The sequence below is a fragment of the Myotis nattereri genome (assembly GCF_964212035.1).
Source record: "Myotis nattereri genome assembly, chromosome: 8".
Taxonomy (NCBI): domain Eukaryota; kingdom Metazoa; phylum Chordata; class Mammalia; order Chiroptera; family Vespertilionidae; genus Myotis; species Myotis nattereri.
The window spans coordinates 58,658,714-58,682,522 of record NC_138083.1 but is presented as its reverse complement, the minus strand read 5'-3'; the positions used below and the strand labels follow the sequence as shown (position 1 = coordinate 58,682,522).

Sequence of the window (23,809 nt, the reverse complement as noted above, 5' to 3'; positions counted from 1 at the left end):
AAGGGAAGGCAGAGAAGGTCAAGGAAACTCCCAAAGGCTCCGTCTTCGTCTGCGTAAGCAAGTAGTAGCATTTGAGCTGATTCCCTGCAGGATTTTTGGCTCGATATATAATTCACAGCCAGCCACAGAAATTCCACCAACTCAGTGCACACCCTGGACAGAGAGGAAATAAGGAAGCAGACAGCGAGTGTTTGTGTTGGATGCTCTTTGCAAGGGCCGCGTGAGAGAAAATTATTTCATTCTCAGGGCATGGCTCGGAGAGGGAAGTCAAACAGCGCGCAAGCTGAAACACATCCAACAGCCTTATCTCATTCTTGATGCAGGGGTTCCTTTTTCTTCAAAGCCCTGTAGAGGCAGGACACTGAGCTGTCATTGTGAGAGTGAGGGCAAGGTCCTTCCTGGGACGTGCTGTGTCTGTGACTTACAGGGCCTGGAAGCTCTGATGTTTTTCCTTGACAAATCTTTGCTACGCACTGGTCAGGCTCGCTAACCAACACGGGCTTAAAATACATAAACACAGAAACACACACACATACACACACACACACACACACACACACACACATACTCACACTAAGTGCAATGAGCCAGTCACAAGAAGGACACGTGCACAAGGGACCTAGAGTCAACAAATTCATAGAGACGGAAAGGAGAATGGTGGTGCTAGAGCTGGAGTCAAGAAAAGAATTCTGGAGAGTTGGTTGCACAGCGATGTAACGTACTTACTGAGCTGTACATTTTCTAATAGTTAACACAGTAAATTGTGTTACATATATTTTAGCAGTTTAAAAAAAAAAAAAAACAACAACCGCTGCTGGAAGCAATCATGTAATAGAAAGAATACATGGTTGAGGTCAGGCCAGCCTCGGTTTGCATCCCATATCTGCCACACACCAGTTGGGAGCAATGTTCCGTGTGTCTTAAAACAACAGCATCATCATATTATCCCTCCGTTTCTATGGGGCAGGAGTTTGGAGGAGCGTCCACTGGCTAATTGTGGCTCAGCATCTCTCCAGGGCTTGCAGTCAGGGGAAGAGCTAAAACTGGGGGCTGGCTGAGCAACCCCCTCTTCTTACAGCCTCAGCGCTTCTCCGTCTTTGCACATGGCTAGCATGGCCTGCTTACAGCATGGGGCCTCAGGACAACTGGACTGCTTCGGTGGTGGCTCAGGGCTCCAAGCCGAGAGTAAGGTAGACATTGCATCACCTCCTTAGCCTCAGAGGTCATGCAGTGTCACTTCCTTCACATTCTCTCAGTCCCAGGCAAATCACATTTCCCCGAGTTCGAGGAGAGGGGAATTGGACTCCACCTCCCGACAGGAAGTAGCGACGTTGGAGAGCGGGCTTAGCCAACGGCTCTCCTGTGCAATCTGGCTCACCTCTTCAAGACAGCCAGCCTGTTCATTTATATACATCTCTGCCACAATGGCAGAGCTAAGTGTTTGGGACACAGATGGCCTGGTTCGCAAAGCCTAAAATATGTATGGCTTTTGATAGAAAAGTTCACTGCCCCCTATTCTATAAGCACATGTCATATGGAAGATATTGCTGCAGTCAGCTTTGATCATTGCCATATGCCACTGGCAGGTACCAGCCTCTCTGAACTTGACCTCCAGCTCCGTATCTGTAAAATGGAATGAAGAGCATATATATGGAAAAAAAAAAAAAAAAAAAAAAAAGCACTTAGCACAATCCCAGGCCTGTAACAGATAAAGTATAAAATTCAGCTCTGCCCTGGCTGGTGTGGCTCGGTTGGTTGGGCGTCATCCCATGCACCAAAAGGTGCTGGTTCAATTCCGGATCAAGGGCACATGCCTGGGGTGCAGGCTGAATCCCCTGTAAGGGGCAGGCAGGAGACAGCCCATCCATGTTACCCTCTCACACAGATGTTTCTCTCTCCTGCTCCCTTCCTCTCTCTCTCTAAAAATCAATAAACTGTTCTTTAAAAAAAAAAATCAGTTCTTCCCTTTCTAGACTTAATTATAATTTGAGAGCCATGGAAATGTATTTGCTACCACTATAGGTCTATTAGCAATATCAGAAATACCCTGTTTCAGACGCTCCCTTGAATTAAGGCAGGCTTTACAGAGACCTCCTTTTAAAATACATGCTTGAAAGAAAGGAATGTTTACAAGAATTCTTTTAAACATACAATCCTCACCCCCATCCCTCAGTGCATTCCTCTGTCAGACTTGCTATATTTTTACCTTTCAAAGAGCAAATACCTAAGGGAACGAAAGTGATCGGGGAAAATTGGGACTGAGCAAGCAGAGAAGAGCTGGTTGGCAGCAAATCTCCGATTGACGATAGCAAGAAAGACTGGAGATGTGACCTCCTCACAGCTGTGCTCAGGGCTGCCTGTGTCTCAGACAAAGCATTGAAAAATGTTTTCTTGGCTTTCCCTTCCCCTTTGCCTCCCTTTTTCTATTGCCCAGACTTGCTATCTCTGCTCCAACCTCCTCCCACCTGCCAAGATCTCCTTGAGTCTTTTTTCTCTCCTCCCGTGGAATTTCCAAGGCCAATCCTCCAGCGCATCCAAGAGATTGTTCACCTATGACCCGTCTTCCCTCCTGCTGGCCCCCTCTCCCCACCACACCCCCACCCCCACCCCAGATACTGGAGCATGCTTCTGTTCAAGAAAATAGAGACCTCTGATAACTGGCACTTACTGTGCTAACATTAGACCCTCCAGTCCCAGTGTCCTACCCATTTTCTCCAAACCACCAAAATGATCCGTTCTATTTATGCATCACTTAAAAATTCTTTTCCGTCTCCTTTTCAAGTTCCGTTTGGCTCCAGTCGCTTTTAAAATCTACTTAGCAGCATCCTCAACTATATTGGAAGAATTGGTTCCTTTTAATGCACCTATTTGTCATCAGATTACTTTCATATCAAATATGATGAGTGTTTTGGGACCAGTTGGGAGCGGGAGTTGGCAATTTGATTAGAGACCATTCCCTTTGGTCCAATTAATTTTTACAGCATCTTTCCCCCTCCCAGTTAGCCTAAAATTTGCCATTTTATGCAAATTTTGGAAAATAGTTTGTAGTATTCCCAGAGTCTCAACTCAATATCAGCCAAAGGCCAAGTCAATTGATGCTGCTCCAGGAAGAATTGTGGTTTGGAAAAATGACTCAGCTGGCTCCGGAAAAAGAAACAACAAGCATTGCTACTGCTGGGGCCGGTCCGACTGTCACATCTGCACAGTTTACAAGGGGCTTTCACACGTGCTGCCTCTGTAGTGTTCAGAGGCGGCCCTGGCACCGCTGTGAGGAGGCCACATTTCTCCAGTCTTACTTGCCATCGGCAATCAGAGATGTGCTGCCACCCTGCTCTTCCCCACTAGCTCAGTCCCAATTTCCCCAGACCGCTTTCATTCTCTTGGGTCAGCGGTTTTCAACCTTTCTCATCTCACGGCTCACATGAACTAATTACTAAAATTCTGCAGCACACCAACAAATATGTTATATTTTTGCCAATCTGACCCCCCAAAAACGTATAATTTTTAATCACTCACACCAGGTGGCTATTATTGTGTTGGCTGTTGTCGTTGTTTTATTTGACATTTTAAGGTAAAAGAGGCCAGTACCCTGACTAAATAGTCAGGTATTGCATGTTTTAAAAATTCTTGCAGCATGGCAGCTGAAAAGCACTGCCTTGTGTGATAGAATCTGCCACATAGAATCGTTTAATCCCACAAGTACATAGAGTCGTGAATAAAAATCTACCTCTGGTCACTGAGAGCACTAGAGTAAATAGGACAGAACCAGCCAAGTGTGATGAGTTCTGTAATAAACATATGTAGGAAATGCTAATGGAACCAAATTAAGTGACTCTTGATGAATGAACAGTTTTCCAAGAAAAGAAGGACACTGAGTATATGGAAAGACACCACATAAGTGCCTCGCCAAACAAATAAGTAAGCAAATAAACAAAATTTTAAAAATAACACCAAAGTGCCCTGGCCAGTGTGGCTCAGTTGGTCGAGTGTCATCCCGTGCACCAAAAGGTCGCCAGTTCAATTCCCAGTCAGGGCCTATGCCCAGGTTGCAACCAATCCATGTCTCTCTCTCTCCCCCTTCCTCGCTCTCTAAAAACTTAATAAAAATATCCATTAAAAAGCCAAAGTGACTTAGCTGGTAAAGGCATTTATTTTTTCAAAAAATAGCCAGCCATTGGAAGGGCAGCCAACGAATGTGTCAAACCCAGCTCCTTGCCGTCTTTCACCTGTGAAGATCAGCGTGCGTTTGTCTTCTCAGGCAAATGCTCCTTGTGGTCCCCAGATGGCAGCCACACAGTTCAGAGTATCGCTGATGACAATGTCCTGAGGAAGAAAGGGATGTCCCTGACGGTGTCACTGTAAATAGGGAGGTAAACCTGCCCGGAGGCATTCCCACCAGACTTCCCTTCTCATCCCTTTGTTCTACAGACCAATGAAGATTCAGCCTCCAGATCTAGGGAGGTGCTCACGTCTCCCAAAAGTCCTGGCTGCGTGCAGAAGTCCGCAGCATTGGGGTCCTCCTGTTGGCAAGGAGGGAGGTTATCAGAAAACAAACAAGGTGTCCCACAGGCACAAAGGCATGGAAGGGATGGCATTCTCCAAGTGATAAGTCATTAGGTGTGAAAATGTCAGGAGAGGCGAATGAAATAGGCTACAGCCAGGCGGTAAAGGAGTCACATGCCAGTGTTTGTCTGTGTCTTATGGGTTAGTGTTCCTTAAGGGTTAAAGAGTGAAACATCAAACAATGTGAAGAGTTTTTCATTATTCTTCTTTTTAAAAAAAAAATTGGCAATCATAAAATTTTCTTCAAAAACAAATGGTTAGCCCTGGCTGGTGTGGTGCAGTTGGCTGAGCATCGTCCCATGCAATGAGAGGTCGCCAGTTAGATTCCCTATCAGGGCACATGCCCAGGCTGCAGGTTCGATCCCAAGTAAGGGGTGTGCAGGAGGCAGACAATCTGTTTCTCTCTCATCAATATTTCTCTCTCTCCCTCTCCCTTCCTCTCACACTAGTATATATATATATATATATATGTAATGGTTAAGTAGAGGCAAATTTACAGCAAAATATATGGTAAAAATAAAATTTAGTCAATTGTCATAGCAGTGAAAACATAATAGTATATCTAATTTTTATTCTAATGTTTGCACCTTTTTATGATTAGAGTAGTAATGTGTGTTCATTTTTCTAATTGGAAAAATCAGAGAAGCCTAAAGAATAAAATAAAAGTCATCTATAAGCTCATCACTGGACTATAACTATCTGATGTCAAAGTTGGTCCTCATGTGCATAGTAGTTTTATATGGAGTTAGAGTAGTAAGTGACTTTCCTTTTTCTTTGTAAGAATGCACTTCAAAGTCCATTTCTTCTTATAATTTTGTGTCAATCAAAGGCAAACTACTGCTGGTCTTTTTAGAGGGGAAAAAAAGCAACAAATTAAACACTGGCTTAAGTTATAGGGTGCAACATCTTACATTAGGAAAAATAAAAGTAATATCACTGTTTTAGGTTTTTTTTCTCCCAGAGGGGTGTCTTTCTGTTGACTTTCTGCTTTACAGAGCAGGTCATCCAACCCAAACTCTGTAACGTAAGTAAATGAGGAAAAGTGGGGCCTTGACTTCTGGCAGGGGAAGGATGGGAGGGGGGTTACATGAACTGAGGCCAAGTCTCTTCTTGGTGAGGCACAGCTTTAGCTGAGAGTGGTTCCAGGCCAGGGACCCAGGGCTTCGGCGCTCAGAAAGGTATGTGGATGTTTCTGTTGGCACCTTCGGGAAGACTGTGTCTGCCCATTGTGCCTCCCCACTTCAAGGGGTCAGGATGTACAGAATTCTTTAATTTTTCACTTCCAATTTAAAAAGGAAATCTGAACATCTCTCCATTTAATAACAGACAATAGCAAGACTGTTTTAAAAAGTGTCAGGACCTGCCTAGGCAGGAATCCATTCTGGGTGTTGGTTTTTTTGTGTGTTTTTTTAAGTTCTCTTTTATTTAATTTTATGATTATTTTTCCCACAAATTCAGTGGCACTGCCAGTTTCTGGAAAAAGTTATGTTTCTTGTGTGCAGCTTGTTAAAAACCTATAGAAAGGCTAAGAATATCTTAGCACTAAAAAGCTATGTAACCTTGGGAAAAACCAGTTAGCCTTTCTGGGCCTTAAAAAGAGAAAGCTCAAGCCAGAGGTTCAGAGTGGCAGACTGGAGGAGAGTTTAGAGATCACTGCACAATGATCCCTTCTGCACATGAATGATCTGAGGTTCAGAGAGCGTGAGGGACCAGCCCGAAGCCCAACAGCTTCCTCCAAATCTTATTATTCTGATTTCTAAGAGTTCAGCGAATTTTTAAATCAATTAGGTTGTGTTTGAAAAAGCAAGTGGACAGGAAATACTGAAGTGTAAGATAGTAAAAACAAACGCGTAGAGAAATAGAGATAAGATACTTTATAATGGTTATTCAGATTTATATAGAGAAAGGAAATGTAAACTGTGTAAACTGAACCATTCACTGCACAATAATTACCCAACAAAATATTTACTGAACGCTCATTGGGAGCTTCCGGTCTAGTAGGGAATTGAGAAGATAATTACAATGTAGTAAGTGCTCTGTCGAATAAAAGCGCTGTATTCTAATGAGGTCTAGTAGAGGCATTTGGAAGGACATTCCAGAAGTCTGCCTGGAAGAGGTGACACCTAAGCTGATACCTGAAGGAGAAAGAGGAAGAAAGGACTTACTCCATTTACAAATGGAGCTTGATGGTCTTAACAACTAAAAGTAAAAGTGGGCAGGAGCATGTAGAGTTCTGAGACCACGAAGGTGAGCAGGAAGCAAGCTATTCAGAATCTCCAAAGCCTTAGATTTGAGACTTTACCCTGAGGGTAGATCTGTCAGCTGGAGAGTGACAGGGTCTGTTTCGTATCTCCAACTCTTGCCTTAAGTGTGTACAACAGTGTGGAAGCAGGGACGAGACAGACCCAGGGAGACCAATTAGGAAAGTATCGCTCAAAATATTTTGACAGACAAACTGCAGAATGCACACACGTCTGGACACACACACAAACTGAAGCACGCTTTGCAAAACAATACTTCTTCTTTGTTGGGTGCATTTTCTAATGGCATTTTCTAATCTATTTCACTCTTCGAATGGTGAAACTGCATAACCCACCTCAATTATCCCAGGACCCATTATTAAGTCACAACTAGCAGTCTGAGAAACCTTCAATTAGGAAGTCTCTGTGATCCTCCAGCAAGGAGATAATAGGACTTAAGGAAGCAGAAAGGTGGCTAGAACGATGTGGAATGATTCCAGAGGGATTTAAGAGCTAGGAGAGAAAGAACCAAAGAAAGTAGAGATACTGCTCAGAATTTTGGCTTAAATTCTGGACAAAGGGGTCATTTGCCGAGAAGGAGAACATTAACCAGAAGATCTATTAGGAGGTCAGAGACCCTGAGCATTTGAGAAATGCCCATTTTTGGTAAACACAAATGTGCCCCTTCATTTGTGGCACATCTGAAGAAAACCCACCTAAAGACTACATTATATAACTCCAGGAAGTGGTCACGCTTGTCTAACAGAAGAAGCACATTGGTGGAGATGGGAAGGACGAAATCCTTATGGACAGGTGTGGGCTCTAAGGCTGAGCCCGAAAATTCTCCTCGGAAAGGACAGTCAAGCTAGAAATTCCGGAGAAACAGCCCAGATCAAAGACTCCCCTGGGCTTTCGCTCGGCCTGCTCTCAGGGCTTTTGTGAGGCTGAGTATTTTGGCTTTTGGTTTACTAGCATGTTGGCAGGAGTGTATTGGCATCAAATTTAGAATTCCCAATCACTAGTTCAGGGACATCACAGACATTGCTTATGCACTTCTTAAAAAAATGGAAATCCATTAACTTTATTCTTCACGCACGCCCTCTGACAGCACTGGGTCAAAGGGAGTTTTTTCCTTCCTCTGTTCAGAGCTTCCACGGTGCCCACCCTTCTCCTTCTAAATCCTTTCTTTTACACAACAATAGGGAGTGCTGGTAGCCCGTCGCTAGTGGAAGATTTGGAACAATGGGTGTTTCTGAGCCGGGGTTATTGAAATGGTCTTGTCTGTGTCCTGGGGGAGATTGTAAATGAGATGTCAACAGGAGCTCTTTTGTGTGGATGGCATTCAGCCCGAGAGAGAGGAATTTCCTTACTGTGCTAGTATTTAAAGCAGATTTGTTGCTGCTTTTGCGAAAATTTTTTCTCCAACGGCCTGAACTATCAGCCCGGAATGAGTCACTCGGTGGGACGGTGACTTCCTTCCCCGCTTAGCAAAGCACTGAGTCAGTCATTTACATTTAGAAGGAAAGCTCCTAAGAAGCTTTCTTGGATTTTCGTCAGCCTGAGCTTTTCTAGACCATCACGTGGGACTGAGCTGTCAGCAGCCCGGTCCCCCGGGGAGAGGGCAGCTGGGCGGGCTGTTTTTCTCACTCCTTGCAAAACTTCTGGCTGTTTTGCTCACTTTTTTTTTTAAATCCAGAGAGAGAAGGCGACAAACACAATTTCCTGCTTAAAGCCTTTTTCCTTTCTTTCTCCCTCCCCCTTTTTTGGTAAATGGCAAGCAATTTCAGTTTACTCTAATTACCATGGGCTGCGGTTGGGTTAACTCCATCCTTAGAAGATAAGGCAACTGTTTTTTATTACTTCTCAGCCAGGTGCTGCAGGGTGACAAGACTTGCCTGTATCTGGAGACCTGACAAGGTTATCAGCAACTGCAAACAGGCCGAACCTTTGAGCAGCGCCATCACGTGCCTCCCTTCCTGGTGATCCAGCTCCCCACCCTTGATTGGTAGTTCATTTTGATTCCTAGTCTAGTCTTTCCGCATTCCTGCACTTAAGCAGTCCTATCACAATCATGATTATGAATCACAATCACAATCATAACCCAACCCCAAAACATGAGCATAAATTTCCAACCTCAGTCCCAAACATACGACGCAGAATATTTTAACATATGCTGACTTGGTACATTTGCAGGGGTTATAGTTGCTTTTTCAAAGAGGTGGTACTTAAAATCTTTCACCTCTGACAGCAAAAATCCAAAATACTCACCTTGTATTGCCTTTACTTTCTATGGTTCCTTTTGGGAAGTAGAATGTCACCCACACCCGGAGACAGTGCCTGGCTTGCTTTAGGTAATAAAAATTGCTAGTGCTCAGTCTACTTATATCTTATTCTTAGTTTATTCTTTAATTCGGGCTATGGGTGTGTTTTGAAAGTGATGTTCAAACTGTCTGTAGGCAATGTGCTAATGAATGATGAGTGCCACTGCAGATACACTTTTAGGCGAGTGTCCTGAGCTACGTCAGGTTAGTGCTGCGCCCAGCCTGGACCTAGCATGGGCCACCCTCCTGTCACTGCAAATTGTGGTGGCCAAGGAAAGAATGTTGATTTATGGACCGCACTGTCAAGTCAGACTATAGCTTGAGGATAGGGAATAAGAATGAAGAAGAGACTGATGGAAAGGGTGTGTTCAAACACACGCACACAACGCTGCAAATATGAAGTGTTTCTAAGAACACATCACACTCCCCCGTTCTCTAATTTGTATAGAGAGGGGTCCACTCTGTGGGAAGAGGCCAGTTAAAATCCCCCGCTAGTGCTCCGATGACCGTTATAACAAAAACCATAGTGGATGTTTCTGATAGGGATAAACCAATAAACATCCAAAATTCCAATGAGGTCAAGGAAAGAGACGTGTGAGAAGGATTATGAGATCTGATCTTAGATTCCTCTTTTCCTTAAAGCTACAGAAACCTTGCCCACCCACAATGCCAAGTCCAGCGCCATCTGCCACCCTCTGTGTGGGCTTGGTTGGAACAGGGCTCCATCCAGGACCAGAGCTGCCTCTGAAGGAGCCCTAGAAGGGAACTGCTCCAAGGCATCTGAAGGGCTAGGTGGATGTTATTCCTTCACCTGCAATTCTGAAAGCCATTGCCCCAAACCTGGAACTACTTGCAATGTGAATGCCCTACTGCCTCCTACAGACACCGGTTGGCGACCACTGCTCCAAAGGTTTCCTTAAAGCAGCGGTCACCAACCATTCAGACCTCACGGACCACCAGTGGTCCACAGACCACCAGTTGGCGACCGCTGGCTTAGAATACGAGATTAAGGGGTGTTCCCCCAGACCCCCCCCTGGTGTGTCATGTCTATTAGCTTTCTACAGCCCCGAAAGTTCTGAATTCCAAGCACATCGGACCAAAAGATATTCAATACTGCCTTTGGGACTCAGACATTGTTCTCACAAGGGTTCAAAGGTGATCTTAAGAGGCTTAGACGGGAAGTACCCAGTTCCAACCAGACTCCACCCTGGAGAACATGGACAACCAAACTGTCCAACCTCCTTGTCAGGTGGGGAATTGGGGCTGTGGATGCACCCCGGTTATTACATTCAGGGGATGAGGATGACGGTGGGAGGTGGGCAGAGTGAACTGATCCAAACTTTAGTACTGGCCACACCAGTGTCCTGGGTTATTTTTATTTAATGTTGGCCAATGATAAAAACCCAGCTGTAAAGTGGAATTTTCAGGGCCGCCTTCCAGTGGCCCGTTGCACTCAAACTGCGAGGGCTGAACTCGTGATGCGGACAGAGAGCCCCACGGGCACCGGGACAGGTTCCTCTCTGGATCTGTGTCATCAGCCGGTGACACAGTTGGATAACGAGGTGTCATTTTAAAGTGCTGATTCTGTTACTTGAGAGTCAGTAAAGAGCAGAGCAAACAGTTTTCCACAGGCTAACCCAGAGAGTTTTTCCTGTTTTAACTTTTAAAGGATGGGTTTCAGGGAGGAAAGAGGAAAGGAGTAGGATGAATAATTAACTGCCTAACTGCCCAGCCCAGGGCCTCCTGTGGCCTCCCACAGGCCCTGCTCTCCAGACCCAGGTAATTATTCCTCATCATGCTGAAACCAACAGGAAGGAATGGTGGATGCATTTTCTTTCTTCTTTACTTCCCCACACATCCTGTTTTCCCAGGTTTGGGGATTTGAGTTTGCCTTGTGCAAAATCTTCTGTTCCAGGTCCAGCCTTCCCTCCCGGCCCTCTGTCCACAGGGCAGCAGCAGGGGGCTGGCTTAAGAGGCCTGCCTCCTTTCCAAAGCCCAGAAAGCTTGCCAGTGAGCAGAGGTTACTGATAAATCCAGCCTGAAGCTTTAGTTTGGACTCAGCCTAACTGGACTCTCATTAGATACGACCTACCCTGGTGTGTACACGGGTCATTCTGTCTGCTTGTCTAGCTCACCTTCTCCAGGGAGACAGGTTGGCAACATATGCCCAATACCTTGCTCCCATCTAGAACCAACCATTATCCCATATGTAGCCTGGGGGCAGGTACTCTTGAGTTCTATTTTGTTTACCAGACACACAGCTACATGGCAGGAGAGTCCTGTTTAGTTGTCTGATTCCACTCCAGGTGTTTCCTTGTACTCCAGGCTCCAGGTTCCATGGTGCAGATAGTACAAATTCTCATGAAAGAAGACCAGAGGCAAAGAAAGCTCCCTGGCTCTCAGATACGCACCTTGTGCGAGCAGGAGAGCACAGAAGAAGCCACAGAATAATGAGGAGTGAAAGGGACTGAGGCAAAGAAGCGCAGCTGCACGGGAGGCGGGCAGTTGGCATCAGGGACCCCTCAGACAGCCATCCGCGCAGTGCCTGCAGACAAAGCCAGCCAGAGAGGACAGAGGAAATTAGGTGGATACCCCATAGGAACAACCGGTTTCCACTGGTAATAGATTGATTTTTCCCATACTAACTCCATGTCAAAGGCTGGCCAGCCACAATCGCATTTGGCCAATGGCAAAACAGAAGCGGGCATTGGTGACAGGAGATTATATTACAACATCCAAGATCACTGAGAATAGCTTTGGTGAGTATTCACTTGACTTGAGCCCTGGTGACCTCCTTGTTGGTCCCTTTTTCTTTTTGCCAAGAAGCCTCTTCACATTCCTGTTCATTCCTTCGTGTAACAAGTATTTTCCACACATGGTACTACTATGTGCCACACACGTTCTAAGGACTGTGGTCATATTATGAATAAAACAGACAACAATGCTGACCTTGTGATTCTTACATCCCTAGTTAACTCCTTTCTCTCGGTCTGGTGGGGGGGTCGGGGGTGGGAATTCACAGAAGAGAATACGGGAGCGTATTTCTGAGAAGTGACATCTGCGAAGAATGAAAGCTTGTTGATGAGAAGCTTAAAAGAAAAATGTCCTTCCCTGCTCTGGCACTCCCCTTACCCCCAGCCTCCTCGGCATGCTGTCTCTCAACAAAACTTGGTCTACCCTCACCTGAGGAGTTAGAACAAACAGGAAACCTTACATAATTTGGTAACCCTGACCTTGGGCCCTGGATCTTCCCCTCCTGTAAACAGTCCATTCAACCCAGGAAGGCCTGCAGACCTTGCTGTGACAAACTTTGAAAGACACATCATGTTACAAACAAGGAAAAAAAAAAATCCCTAAATCCTAGAGGAAGTGACATATCTGATTCAGTGGTAGAAATCACTTCATAAAGTAATGGAACAAATGGAAATTCAATCCCAACAGATGCTACTGCCAGCACAGTCACTTGGGTGCCTGCATGACTCAATCGCACCTGTTGGAAAGGCCGGGAAAATGAGCCGTGAAAGAGACTCCTGGAAGCAACAGCCCTGCCTTGCACATTAGTAAGCCCCATGTTTTCGACATCCTGACTTCAACATGTGTGCCTAGTCCTCAGAGGCTGTGACTCACCTTAGCTACTGGGCAAATGACTCTTACTCAGAGCCCTGGGTTTTTCATCTTGAGTATGAAATTCTAGCCAAATGTCTACTTTCAAGATGCTCCTTTGAAATGATTGATTTCAGGCAACAACTGGCTTTACATATGGTAACCCTCAATTTCTAATACTATTTAACTTGTTGCCAAACTTCATTAAAAGTCCACATTACAAGTTTGAGACCTCAGCCCCTGGACCTGGGCCTTCTAAAATGACTTTCCTCCAAGCAGCATTTAACTTCCTTTAATTTAGTTAATTAATGGAACTTTTGAAGAGAACAGCTCCTTTGATCTGAGCCTCCTTCTTAGTTTCCAGTTAACATTTCCAGAGAGGGAGGAAGAACGGCTGCCCTTGCAACTGGCCGGAAGCACCAGCAGCTCACAACTGTGGTCCGGCCTCCCAATCGAAGAAGACGGAGCAGAGGAAGGAGAACCTGAGGAAGGAGACTGGTGGAAAGCATCGCCCTGGGCATTTCTGTGGGTGTTTGCCCCACACAGAGATCAAAGCACTAAGGTGAGGCTGCGAGGCCTGCTCTCTGGGAGGCTGGGCCTTCAGTCTGGAAATCCTAAGTAATCCTTGCAAATAGACAAATGGGGAAGCCAGCAAAGTGAATTACAAATGCTCCTGCCAGAAAGATTTTCTGCCATCAACATACAAATTTGGATTAAAATGGAAAATGCATGTCTCACCCAGAGGGAATCCTCATTGCCATCCATCAGACCAAAGGCTACAGCAGTTCTTGCTTTTCAACTTTCCATCTTAACAAAAAAATGTTACACTGGCTACTGCTTAAAAAATAATAATAATAAATCTGGCCTGGCCAGCATGGCCCAATGGTTGAGTGTCGACCTATGAACTAGGAAGTCATGGTTTGATTCCCAGTCAGGGCACATGCCTGGTTGCAGGCTTGATCCCGTGTGGGCATGGAGGAGGAAGCCTATCAATGATTCATCATTGATGTTTCTTTCTTTCTTTCTCTCTCTCTCTCTCTCTCTCTCTCTCTCTCTCTCTCTTTCTCTCTCTCTCTCTTTTCATCTCTGAAATCAATAAAATAATAAAATATATATAATTTTTTAAATTCTGCAACCTCGACTCAGAGATCTTACCTTGCAGCTAGAGTAAAATTTTTGTTAAAGCAATAAATTAAAAATCAAGACATTCTGAGTCTTAAGTTCCACTCTGTATGTTTTTTTGGAAGACAAGTCCTGCAAAAGTGTCCACCCCTTTCCACAGCGTGACTTACCTTGGAGCAGAGCTGCAGCTTTCACGGTACATCAGTGATGTTCCCATCTTGGCCACCAGGGGACACTAGAGAGTACGGTTGCCAGTCCCAAAGTACTACTTTGTTCTCCCAGACTTTCGGTTGGGAGGGAGGGGGGCTGGGGATGGGGTTGGTGCGGGAGACACAGCTGACTTGAAAAACATCCATTTTTCTCTGAAATTATGCCACTTGCCATTTTATAAAGCAAAGGTTGCCACGTTACCTGTTGCCAGGTTCCTGGGAGTGCTCGGGGAAAATGTGGGCGAGAAGGTACAGCACAAAGTCCTTCAGCTGGGTGGCTTTCAAGCTGTGTTGACGGCTGGCGCTGACATTTGGAGAGCAGCTGCGAGGATTGCCTGAGCCTTGTTTGATTGTGGTGCTAACAGAGGAGTGGCTACGCCTTGTGCCTGGGGCTCTTCCCCCCCCCCCCCCTTTTTATGACTAACTTTCTGATCCCTCCCTCTCTGGATTTTGGTACAGTACAGGCACTGTGAGCCACAGGCTCACCTCAGGAAGCCCACGTTTGGTAGCAACTTGTTAAAACAACTTGAGTGCCTCTTAAAAAAAAAAGTGACTGAAACAAACCTTTCCAGTCTCCCTTCTGAGAACAATGTTGTGTTTGATTAGCCTCAGAGCACTGCTCCCTGAAAGATCTGTTCTCCCCACAAGAAACCGCTGCTATCGGCTGAACAGATCTCTGAGCCAGACATGCCCGGGCTTGGGGCATTTGTCTGGCATTAGGAAGTGTCTGGAATACTAGTAACTACCAACTGGCAAGTCTTATGACTACAAGAGTTATTCCACCACCCCTCCCTCTCTGTCCACATTCCCTGTCCTCCCCCTGCGCGCTCACACAAGCGTGCTTTTTTTCGGCTCCCATGGAGAAAAGGTTAGCTGGTCTCTGTGGTTTCCGTGGAGGATGACTTGAGTGGAAATCGTTCTCATGGCTACGTCCCTTGAGCCAAAACTAACCAGGAGAGAAGGCGAGGGGAAGCCCTGCTCCTGTCCCAGAAGCCCAGCCCCCCACACCTCAGCCCTCCGCCTTCTCACCCTGACGCCGGCAGGGCCGCGACCACTGACCACCACACTTTGGGTGGCCTGTCCATGTTATGCTGTAAATATTTTGAAACACAGGAGTGATTTTTTCCATGTGTATTTGTGTGTGTGTGTGTGTGTGTGTGTGGAATTTCTCCCCTTTCTGCAGTGTTTTTAAAGTTGTAGCTGGTACACCCTTGTTGACCACTCCAAATTCATTCACTCTCCAAACTCTGTCAGGTTCCTGCAGGGCACAAAGGATTGTGCCAGGAGCAGTTTCCTGGCAGTTCTTGATGGAAGGCATCAGGCTTCACTGGACCAGGTGTTGAAACGGATAGTTTCATAGGGGGATGAATACAGGTGGTTTGGGGGAAGGAAAAGAGGTGCGATTTGGAGCCCTGAGTAGGCTAATTGTATCACTTGGTAGCTGCATAACTTAACCTGCTGTGAGCCTCAGTCTTACCATCAAACAATGGGGCCAGTGAGCTCGTCCTCTGCCATTAGACCAGGTCTATTGGATTTTTAGCGCAGTGTGTGTTAGAGTACGCGTCACTCTCTGGTGCTGAGGTCGATCTAATGGCCCACCGAGGGGTATGGAGGAATTCTCCATCTCATCGTCTTTGTTTACACCTGGATTTGTGCTTTTATCCTGTGAAGGACTCAGGCCAGGCCACTGATTGGCATCAGGTGGGGAAGTCCAGCCTGTGTAATAAACCACCATGGAGGCCACACCCTCCACAATTCACTGTAAGGCCAGCACTTTGGGCCTGTTGACGGGAAGAGCAGTCGTGAACTTCTCTGTTAGCCGTTCTGTCCTCAGACCGGATAGTGAACAGCCAACAGCTACCATGATAACAATGACAATGAGGGGATTTGTGTTCTCTACTCTGCTGTGGTACCTGTGCTTTGAGAGGTCTGGAAAAAGGGAAATTACTTTGTTTTTGCAAAGGCAATTTTATCAGGTATGTTATCCTAGATGCAAAAAGACAATACCCAGGCTTAGTTAAAGTGAAGATTGACCTTTGTCAGGGAAAATTCTAGCCTAGGACATGACTAAACTGCTTAGTCAGAAAGTTTTAATCTCAGACCATCTTATGTGGTTTCTTTAGGTTTCTGAGATTGTAAGGCCATCACACAGGCCTTTCCTGAGTTTGTCAGGTTGAGTATGTGGCCCCTTTTCATACACATTATAAATAAGCAACTTGCCTGACATTAAAACCACAAGGCCATCCTGCAATTGTGCAGGAAACTCTTTACGTCCCAAGTTTAGATCCTTCCACATTTTTCTTGGCTTTTTTATGTCCTTTTGCTTTCTAAAGTTCCCTGTAGTTTCAAGTTACTTCTCTAATATGTCCTTAATCTCACGTGCACTACCTCTGCCCTGTCCACTGGATTTGAAATATTTCCTGTGCTTCTCCAACTATCCAGATGCTTCTCAGACTATCTCCAGTGACAGACCAGTTTGTTTGTTTGCTTGATGTCCAATCTGTTGCAGAACAATACTTTGGTAAAATGTAATGAAAATGAATTACTAGGAAAAGGAAATTTTTTAAAAAGGCACACAAAAACGAGCAGTTTTCATTAGAATCAACTGACAAACTACTCTGTAGAACTGTTAGAAAAGTTTCTAAAAGCTTACTTTCAATTTTCATGGTGTATCTCACCATGCACTCATCAAATAGTTTGTGAATCGATACCTATTTGTGGACCACATTTTAAATAGAACCGCTATGCACTGAGATGTGCTGGAAATGCTTAACAACAGGCTCTCCAGGGGACAACTACTGATTTATAGTATCTGCCAGTTTCCATGGCGTAAACACTCAGACCAAGTTCAGTTTCAAGCTATTAATGAAATGTCACTGAACACAGATTTGGGAAGAGATGTGCACAATCAACTCTTATGGGCTTGTTCTTAGGTTCGAAAGACTTTCTAAAATTTAGTAACCAAGAACTGCTAAATAATTCTTCAACATAGCTTTATAGTATCTGACCTATTAGCTTAGACAGTGAGACCCCTTAATAAGAAGATGCAGAAAGTGGGTTTCATCCTACATCTGCTTTATGGCCACCTGAATTATGTGTGCTCTTTTTAAAATATATATATTTTTATTGATTTCAGAGAGGAAGGGAGAGGGACAGAAACATTAATGATAGAGAATCATTGATTGGCGGCCTCCTGCATGCCCCCCACTGGGGATAGAGCCTGCAACCTGGGCATGTGCCCTTGACAGGAATCAAACCAGGGATTCTTCAGTCCGCAGGCCAACGCTCTATCCATTGAGCCAAACGAGCTAGGGCTCTTTTTTTTTGTTGTTTACAATATACAAAATAAATCTTTTTACCAGATTGTAGATACAAAACAATTAGCCATTTACATGCAATAAACATTAATATTTCAAGAAAAACAATTTAAATATAATATTACGTGCAATAAACATTAATATTTTAAAGATAATATTACCAGAACTGTACTAACATAGTATAATATCACAAAAGTTGTAAGAAATATTAAAAATCTGAAAATATCAGGATTACTTTTATTATTTTCTAAAATATTTTTGTTCATCAGTTTATGTTGTTCATTATATTCCACAAATGAGTGAGACCATGTGATATTTATCTTTCTCCGACTGGCTTATTTCGCTTAGCATAATGCTGTCCAGTTCCATCCATGCTATTGCAAACGGTAAGAGTTCCTTCTTTTTTATAGCAGCGAAGTATTCCATTGTGCAGATGTACCACAGTTTTTTAATACCCTCCTCTACCATACTCTTCCTGGCTCTCAGATCTCAATGGATTCTAAGTCATTCGTGTTATTAAATCATGAGAGTAGAATGAAAAAAACCCAAAAACTTAGGAGAGAAGGAGGGTTTAGGGCTTAGTCTGAAAAGCTAGGAAAGAGTAATGCTGGGGAAAATTGGGGGATTTAGTCGTGTGAGTTCTAGAGCAACCTTGAATGCAAAAGATTTGGGGCACAAGAAAGAAGGGAATTGTGAGAATTGTGAGCTGCATGTTGGATCTTCTTTCTTCTACTTCAAACGGCAGTCTTGGAGATTTGAACTCCCAATACCTATTTGATGACTGACAGATGGTGCCTGACTGTAATTCCTGGGGTAGCATTGTGACAAGCTCCACACCACAGTAAAACCTCATCACAAAACCCCTGGGATAAAAACACAGCCGATGAGTCCTGTTCTCTATTCAGCTCCCTTATTCTAAGTGGGACAATCTTAAATTCTTACTTCCTTCAGGCACTGGGGCTCGGCCAGCCTGTTAGGGAAGACATGTCCCCAGAACTCTCCCTGTCCAATCTAGCCATGGTGAACTTGTGGCATTGCTGCTGCTCTCTGGAAGTCCCCATTGATCAACGTACTGTGGGGGCTAAAAAATATATGAATACTTTTTTCTCCCACTCTTTGGCTGGGCTAACAATCAAATTAATAGAGATAGAATAACAGTCGAAAATCAAAGTTTTAATACATGCGAATGGAGAATGCACATAGGCATGAAGACCATGAGGCAACATTGGCTATATAAGACATTTCTGAACCGAGGAGAAAGGGGAGGGGGCAACAGGGGACTAGATGTCAGAAGTGAGAATGGGTGATTTACAGGTAGTTGAGGAGGAGGCGAACTTATAGAGCAGGCAAATTCTTGCTGGGCAACTCAGAAACAATGGGTATCTAGCTGAAAGGCGTGGAGTCTTCCTGCTAGGGTGAAGATTCTTACAGTGATTAAGCCAAAGCTCCCTTCCCAAAGCAGTTTCTCAGTCTGCATCTCTTGGGCAGGAAAGAGGGAGAGGGGGAGTGGAGGGGAGAGCAAAGGTTCTTTCTGAGATTTTTGTTTCTTAGTAAACAGCTTAAGATCAATATCCCTAAAAGCAGTTTTCTGGAGTCAAAATTTTGGTTCCCTTCAGCAGCCAGAGTTATCCCTATGGATATCGAAGAGGAGCCGACAACAGCCCTCAGATGCCACCAAGTTGCAATGGGCCCTAGCGAGTGGCTCCAAGCCCAGTCAGTCATTACCCTGGAAATAAGGTGCCCCTCCACCTCCATATCACACTCAGCGCATCGGGGCAGACTTTTTACTGCACATCACAGCAAAGGAAACGATTCTGTATTTGTCTGCTTTGTCCGGTTTTGACCGTCTACATTAAAAGAGAAAATTGGGGTAGTTAACCACAAGCAGTAAATCATTCAAAAGATCAGACATTTGATGTTGGAATGTGGATTGAGTTTCTTTGGAATATGAGTGGACCAAATGTCCTGGGAATCCATTTTTAAGAAAATAATGAGTTCATATTGTAAAGATTTATTGTAGGAAAAGTAATAAAGTTGATCTAATCTCATTTGGTTCAAATAGACAGATTCTATCCTAGTTATGGTCACTCCTCTTCTCACCCGCTCTGGTCTTAGCATTACCCTGAGCAGGGTTATCCTGTTCAGACCCTCCTAGGGGCACAAGGTAGTTCCCCGGTAGTGACAGTGCATGGAACTACAGTGGGTGAGGTGGGACACTGGCAATGCTCATGCCTGCGTTACTGGGCCAGACGCTTCACTGTGGCCCGGAGGGGAACCTGAGACCAGACTGGTTCTGCTTCTGGCTCTGCACCTTGCAGGCTCTGTGAGTCTCCACTGGACACATTGCCTCTCAGGACTGCTGATTGCTGAGCTCTGTTCCCATGCAAAGCTGTATGTTTTATGCAATAATCTTAAATGAAAGACAAAAGCCTGTAGAAAGCTGATAAATTGTTCACTGGCAAGTGTTGTGCCCAGATTTCAAGGTTCCCAAAAAGCCCATCAGGGAGCCAGCGAGTCCGATGCAAAAGCAAAGAGTCATTCATTTCAAACCTAGGTTTGGCTCCCCTGCCACACTCACCGATGCAACGGTAAGCTCCAGTGGCCGAGAGAGAGAGGCCTCATGGGACAGGGGGTTTTAAAGGGGGGTGGAGTGAGGGCAGGAGAGGGGACTGTGGGCCCCGCCGATTGGCCAGGCGCAAGTTGGTACAGGATGTGGTCATAGTGATGGCGTGCACTTCCCTTGATTATTATTGGTTAGTCCAGAGAAATCCTGGGTGTGGCTAGCAGCGACGTCTTCCGGGAAGAAGCACATGGCACCGTCCCAAAATGGAGGACCCAAGGCAAGATGGAGGGCGCAGTCCTAGCCCCCCCCCCCCAGGGCGAGCTGAGCCCGGGCTCCAGGGGCCAGTCCGGTTGCTGGGGGTCCAGCAGATCGACCAGTTCCAGCCCAGACAGGAAGTCCATGTCCTCCATCTCGTTCCCGGGGGCGCCGGCAATCGCCTCCTCCTCCAACTCCTCGGGCGAGGGCACACGCCCCGCCCTGCCGCCGCTGCTGCCGCTGGGGGCTGGGGAGTCGGTGCCCGAGGCCGCCAGCAGCGTGGTCAGGCCCCGCGACGACTCGCCCTTTCAGCAAGGAGTTCCCATTTGGACACTTAATAACTCATTCTGATCTGCATTTTCCTATATCGTGCTACACAAGTGGAAAGCTGAAAGCCAGTGTGTAAAGCTTCTTCAAGACCCTCAGCGTTACAATTAGATCAGTGGTTCTCAACCTTCTGGCCCTTTAAATACAGTTCCTCATGTTGTGACCCAACCATAAAAATTATTTTCGTCGCTACTTCATAACTGTAATGTTGCTACCGTTATGAATCGTAATGTAAATATCTGATATGCAGGATGGTCTTAGGCAACCCCTGTGAAAGGATCGTTCGACCGTCAAAGGGGTCTCGACCCACAGGTTGAGAACTGCTGAATTAGATGGTTGGAGAGAGGGCTGGAGCCGGCTTCAGCTGGAGCCTCAGGAGGACCTCAGCTAACTCACCAGGTCCACAGACGCCTCACTGCGCAGGTGCAGGCCCTGAGGTGATCAAGCCGTCCTGAAGGACAGCACATCAGGGAGTGGGCTCAAACAGACACACAGAGACTGATTTAGAAACTAGTGTGTACATTTATTTTACAATTAAAGGAGACTTTGGTGCAGTGTATTGCCTCTCAATAGGTAGTTCTGCTCAGAAACAACAACCAAAAAAATCAGAACAAAAGTTCATGTAGTTCTATCCAGAAGGAGAGAAAGAGACAGAAAGGGGAGGAGGAGAGAGAGAGAGAGAGAGAGAGAGAGAGAGAGAGAGAGAGAGAGAGAAAGGAGAAGAAGAAGAAGAAGAAGAAGAAGAAGAAGAAGAAGGAGGAGGAGGAGGAGGAGGAGGAGGAGGAGGAGGAGGAGGAGGAGGAGGAGGAGGAGGAGAAAAAGAAAGACTGATGTTGATAAAAGCAAATTGCAGGAACCTATGATAATATGCTGTATATCCCACCCCACCCCCCAACCCAGGCACCTCATACTGTTCTTAGGATTTTACATGCTTACAATCTCTATGCTTTCCTTCTTTTCCCAATGTTTATTATCAACCATCAGAATCTTCTTTAACGAATTACTTGGTTTATTATTACTTATATTTAATATTTTCCTGAGAAGGTGGAGACCACCCTGGCCTTATCTATGTGCATATATTATCTCTCAGGGTGCACTGTTGCCTGAGAAGATTTCTACAGATGGCTAATCATGTCTACTTTATGTTGACTCATATTAATTTCCATTTCAGAAACTTCCATCTCAGAGGTTGGTGTTTTTCGGTCTTTTGTCCCCTCAGTTTTGTAGGGGTGTCACCTCATGAAAGGCCCTAAGGGCCCAACCAGGAATCTCACTTAGTCTGTCAATGGACTTGTGTTCTTGTTAAGTGTCTTAGTGTGTTTCATGTGCCCTAATTTCCAATGGATGTCAGTTACAATATCAGAAATTAAAACCCATGCAGAAATCACAGTGTCTTTGTTTTCACTGTCTTCCAGTGTCATCTTGCATTACAACATATAAGAAGACACCACCTCCAGTCCCACCCAGAACTACCACGAAACCTTTCATTTCTATCACAGCCCAGAGTAGCACAGAGTCTGCCCAGGATGCCTACATGGACGGACAGGGCCAGCGAGGAGATATTATCAGCCAGTCTGGACTGAGCAACTCCACGGAGAGCCTGGACAGTATGAAGGCTCTGACAGCCGCCATCGAAGCCGCCAATGCCCAGATCCATGGCCCTGCAAGTCAACACATGGGCAACAACCCTGCCACCATCACCACCACGACCACCATAGCCACCATCACTACAGAGGACAGGAAGAAGGATCACTTTAAGAAAAATCGATGCCTGTCAATTGGGATACAGGTAACAGCCTCCCTTTCCGACCTTCGAATTAGGAACCCAAAACTAAGAAATGTAACTTATATTTTCCCAGATTTGTGGTCTTGCCATTTTGGATGACATAGCTGTGTCTAGGACAGTGATGGTGAACCTTTTGAGCTCGGCGTGTCAGCATTTTGAAAAACCCTAACTTAACTCTGGTGCCGTGTCACATATAGACATTTTTTGATATTTGCAACCATAGTAAAACAAAGATTTACATTTTTGATATTTATTTTATATATTTAAATGCCATTTAACAAAGAAAAATCAACCAAAAAAATGAGTTCGCATGTCACCTCTGTCATAGGTTCGCCATCACTGGTCTAGGACCATATTTTCAAATTATTGGCTCTGGACTCCCTAAATTGTTAAACGTGATGAAACAAAATTATGAAGGCATTACATCTATAGATATTAGCAGCTCTTGTTTTTGTTCTTTAAATTGAATGTGTGACTCAAACTGTAGGGTAACTAAACAAACATGAACACAGTCAAACACAAAGGGCCCTCAATTCCTAATGCACATTTTGATTCTCAACAAAGGAGTGGACATTCAAGAATAACCTGGGTTATCGGGTTGTGTTACAGTATGTTCAACACCCTTGAGTAACCAGATGAGAACAAAAATGTGAGTCCCTCCTCATAGATATAGGAGGGAGGGAGAGCAAGACCAAAGAGCCTGGTGGTGTGGAAAGCAGTTACTCGCATCACAGCATCAAGAGGAAAGAATGCACAGCAGTTCCAGCATAATCATTGGCCATTTAATCAAGCCTCTCATAAAAATGGTAGAAAACTCATCAGGGCTGTCAGTTCAGCTCACTATTTTCTGCTCCTCAAAGATAACATCAAACTAATTCTTGTTTTTCCCATCTGTTCAGCTTGGCTTACCCTTTTATCAATGGAGAAGAGTCATTCTTTTCCCCCGGTTTTGTAGTGCAGGTGCCCTTTTGAATAATAACTTCCTGACGTGGTGTCCAATAAATCTATCCACACTGAACCAACATAGGGCACAGCTAAAAGCCAGGTGCGGGGTACATTTTTCACAACAATGATGTATTTTCACAGCCCATTCTGCAGAGTCCACTTTTAAAGGGTAATTAAACTTTCTCTAATAGTGATGAGTCAAATGCTTTTTATAACCTGCAGGTTACCATAACACAAGTTGTCAAGTTTCCTAAAAGAACTCCTAGCCCTGGTGCTTGGAATTAAATGGCACAGCAGAAGGCATGGGCCCAAAGCCAGCCTCCACCACCAAGCCCTCCACATCTTCCTAGAAGCTAATTACCCTCCCAACACCGAAGGATTTGGAATAGGGAAGAGCAGAGGTCGGTCCTGTGTGTCATCCTAGGCAAATTACTTCATCTTCCTGAGCCTGTTTCCTCCTCTATCCCTCATAGGATTATTTTGAGAATTAAGTTTCCTAATCGAGGAACCTATGGGGGTATAGAGTTTCAGTATAAGATGATGCAAAAATTAGAGAGA

General features: G+C 45.0%; 1 protein-coding gene across 15 annotated transcripts in view; it reads left to right on the top strand.

The window, feature by feature from the left end:
- Positions 1-23,809, top strand: part of DLGAP1 (DLG associated protein 1) — a gene marked incomplete at its 5' end in the record, with an annotated part of 616,937 nt that overhangs the window by 553,812 nt on the left and 39,316 nt on the right. For 12 of the 15 annotated variants that reach the window (XM_081097407.1, XM_081097406.1, XM_081097411.1 and 9 more), the window contains one exon: positions 21,936-22,309. In XM_081097407.1, the coding sequence (XP_080953533.1) occupies positions 21,936-22,309 (374 nt within the window). The remainder of the gene's footprint in view (positions 1-21,935; positions 22,310-23,809) is intronic. The other 3 variants (XM_081097403.1, XM_081097402.1, XM_081097405.1) reach the window with 1 other exon arrangement.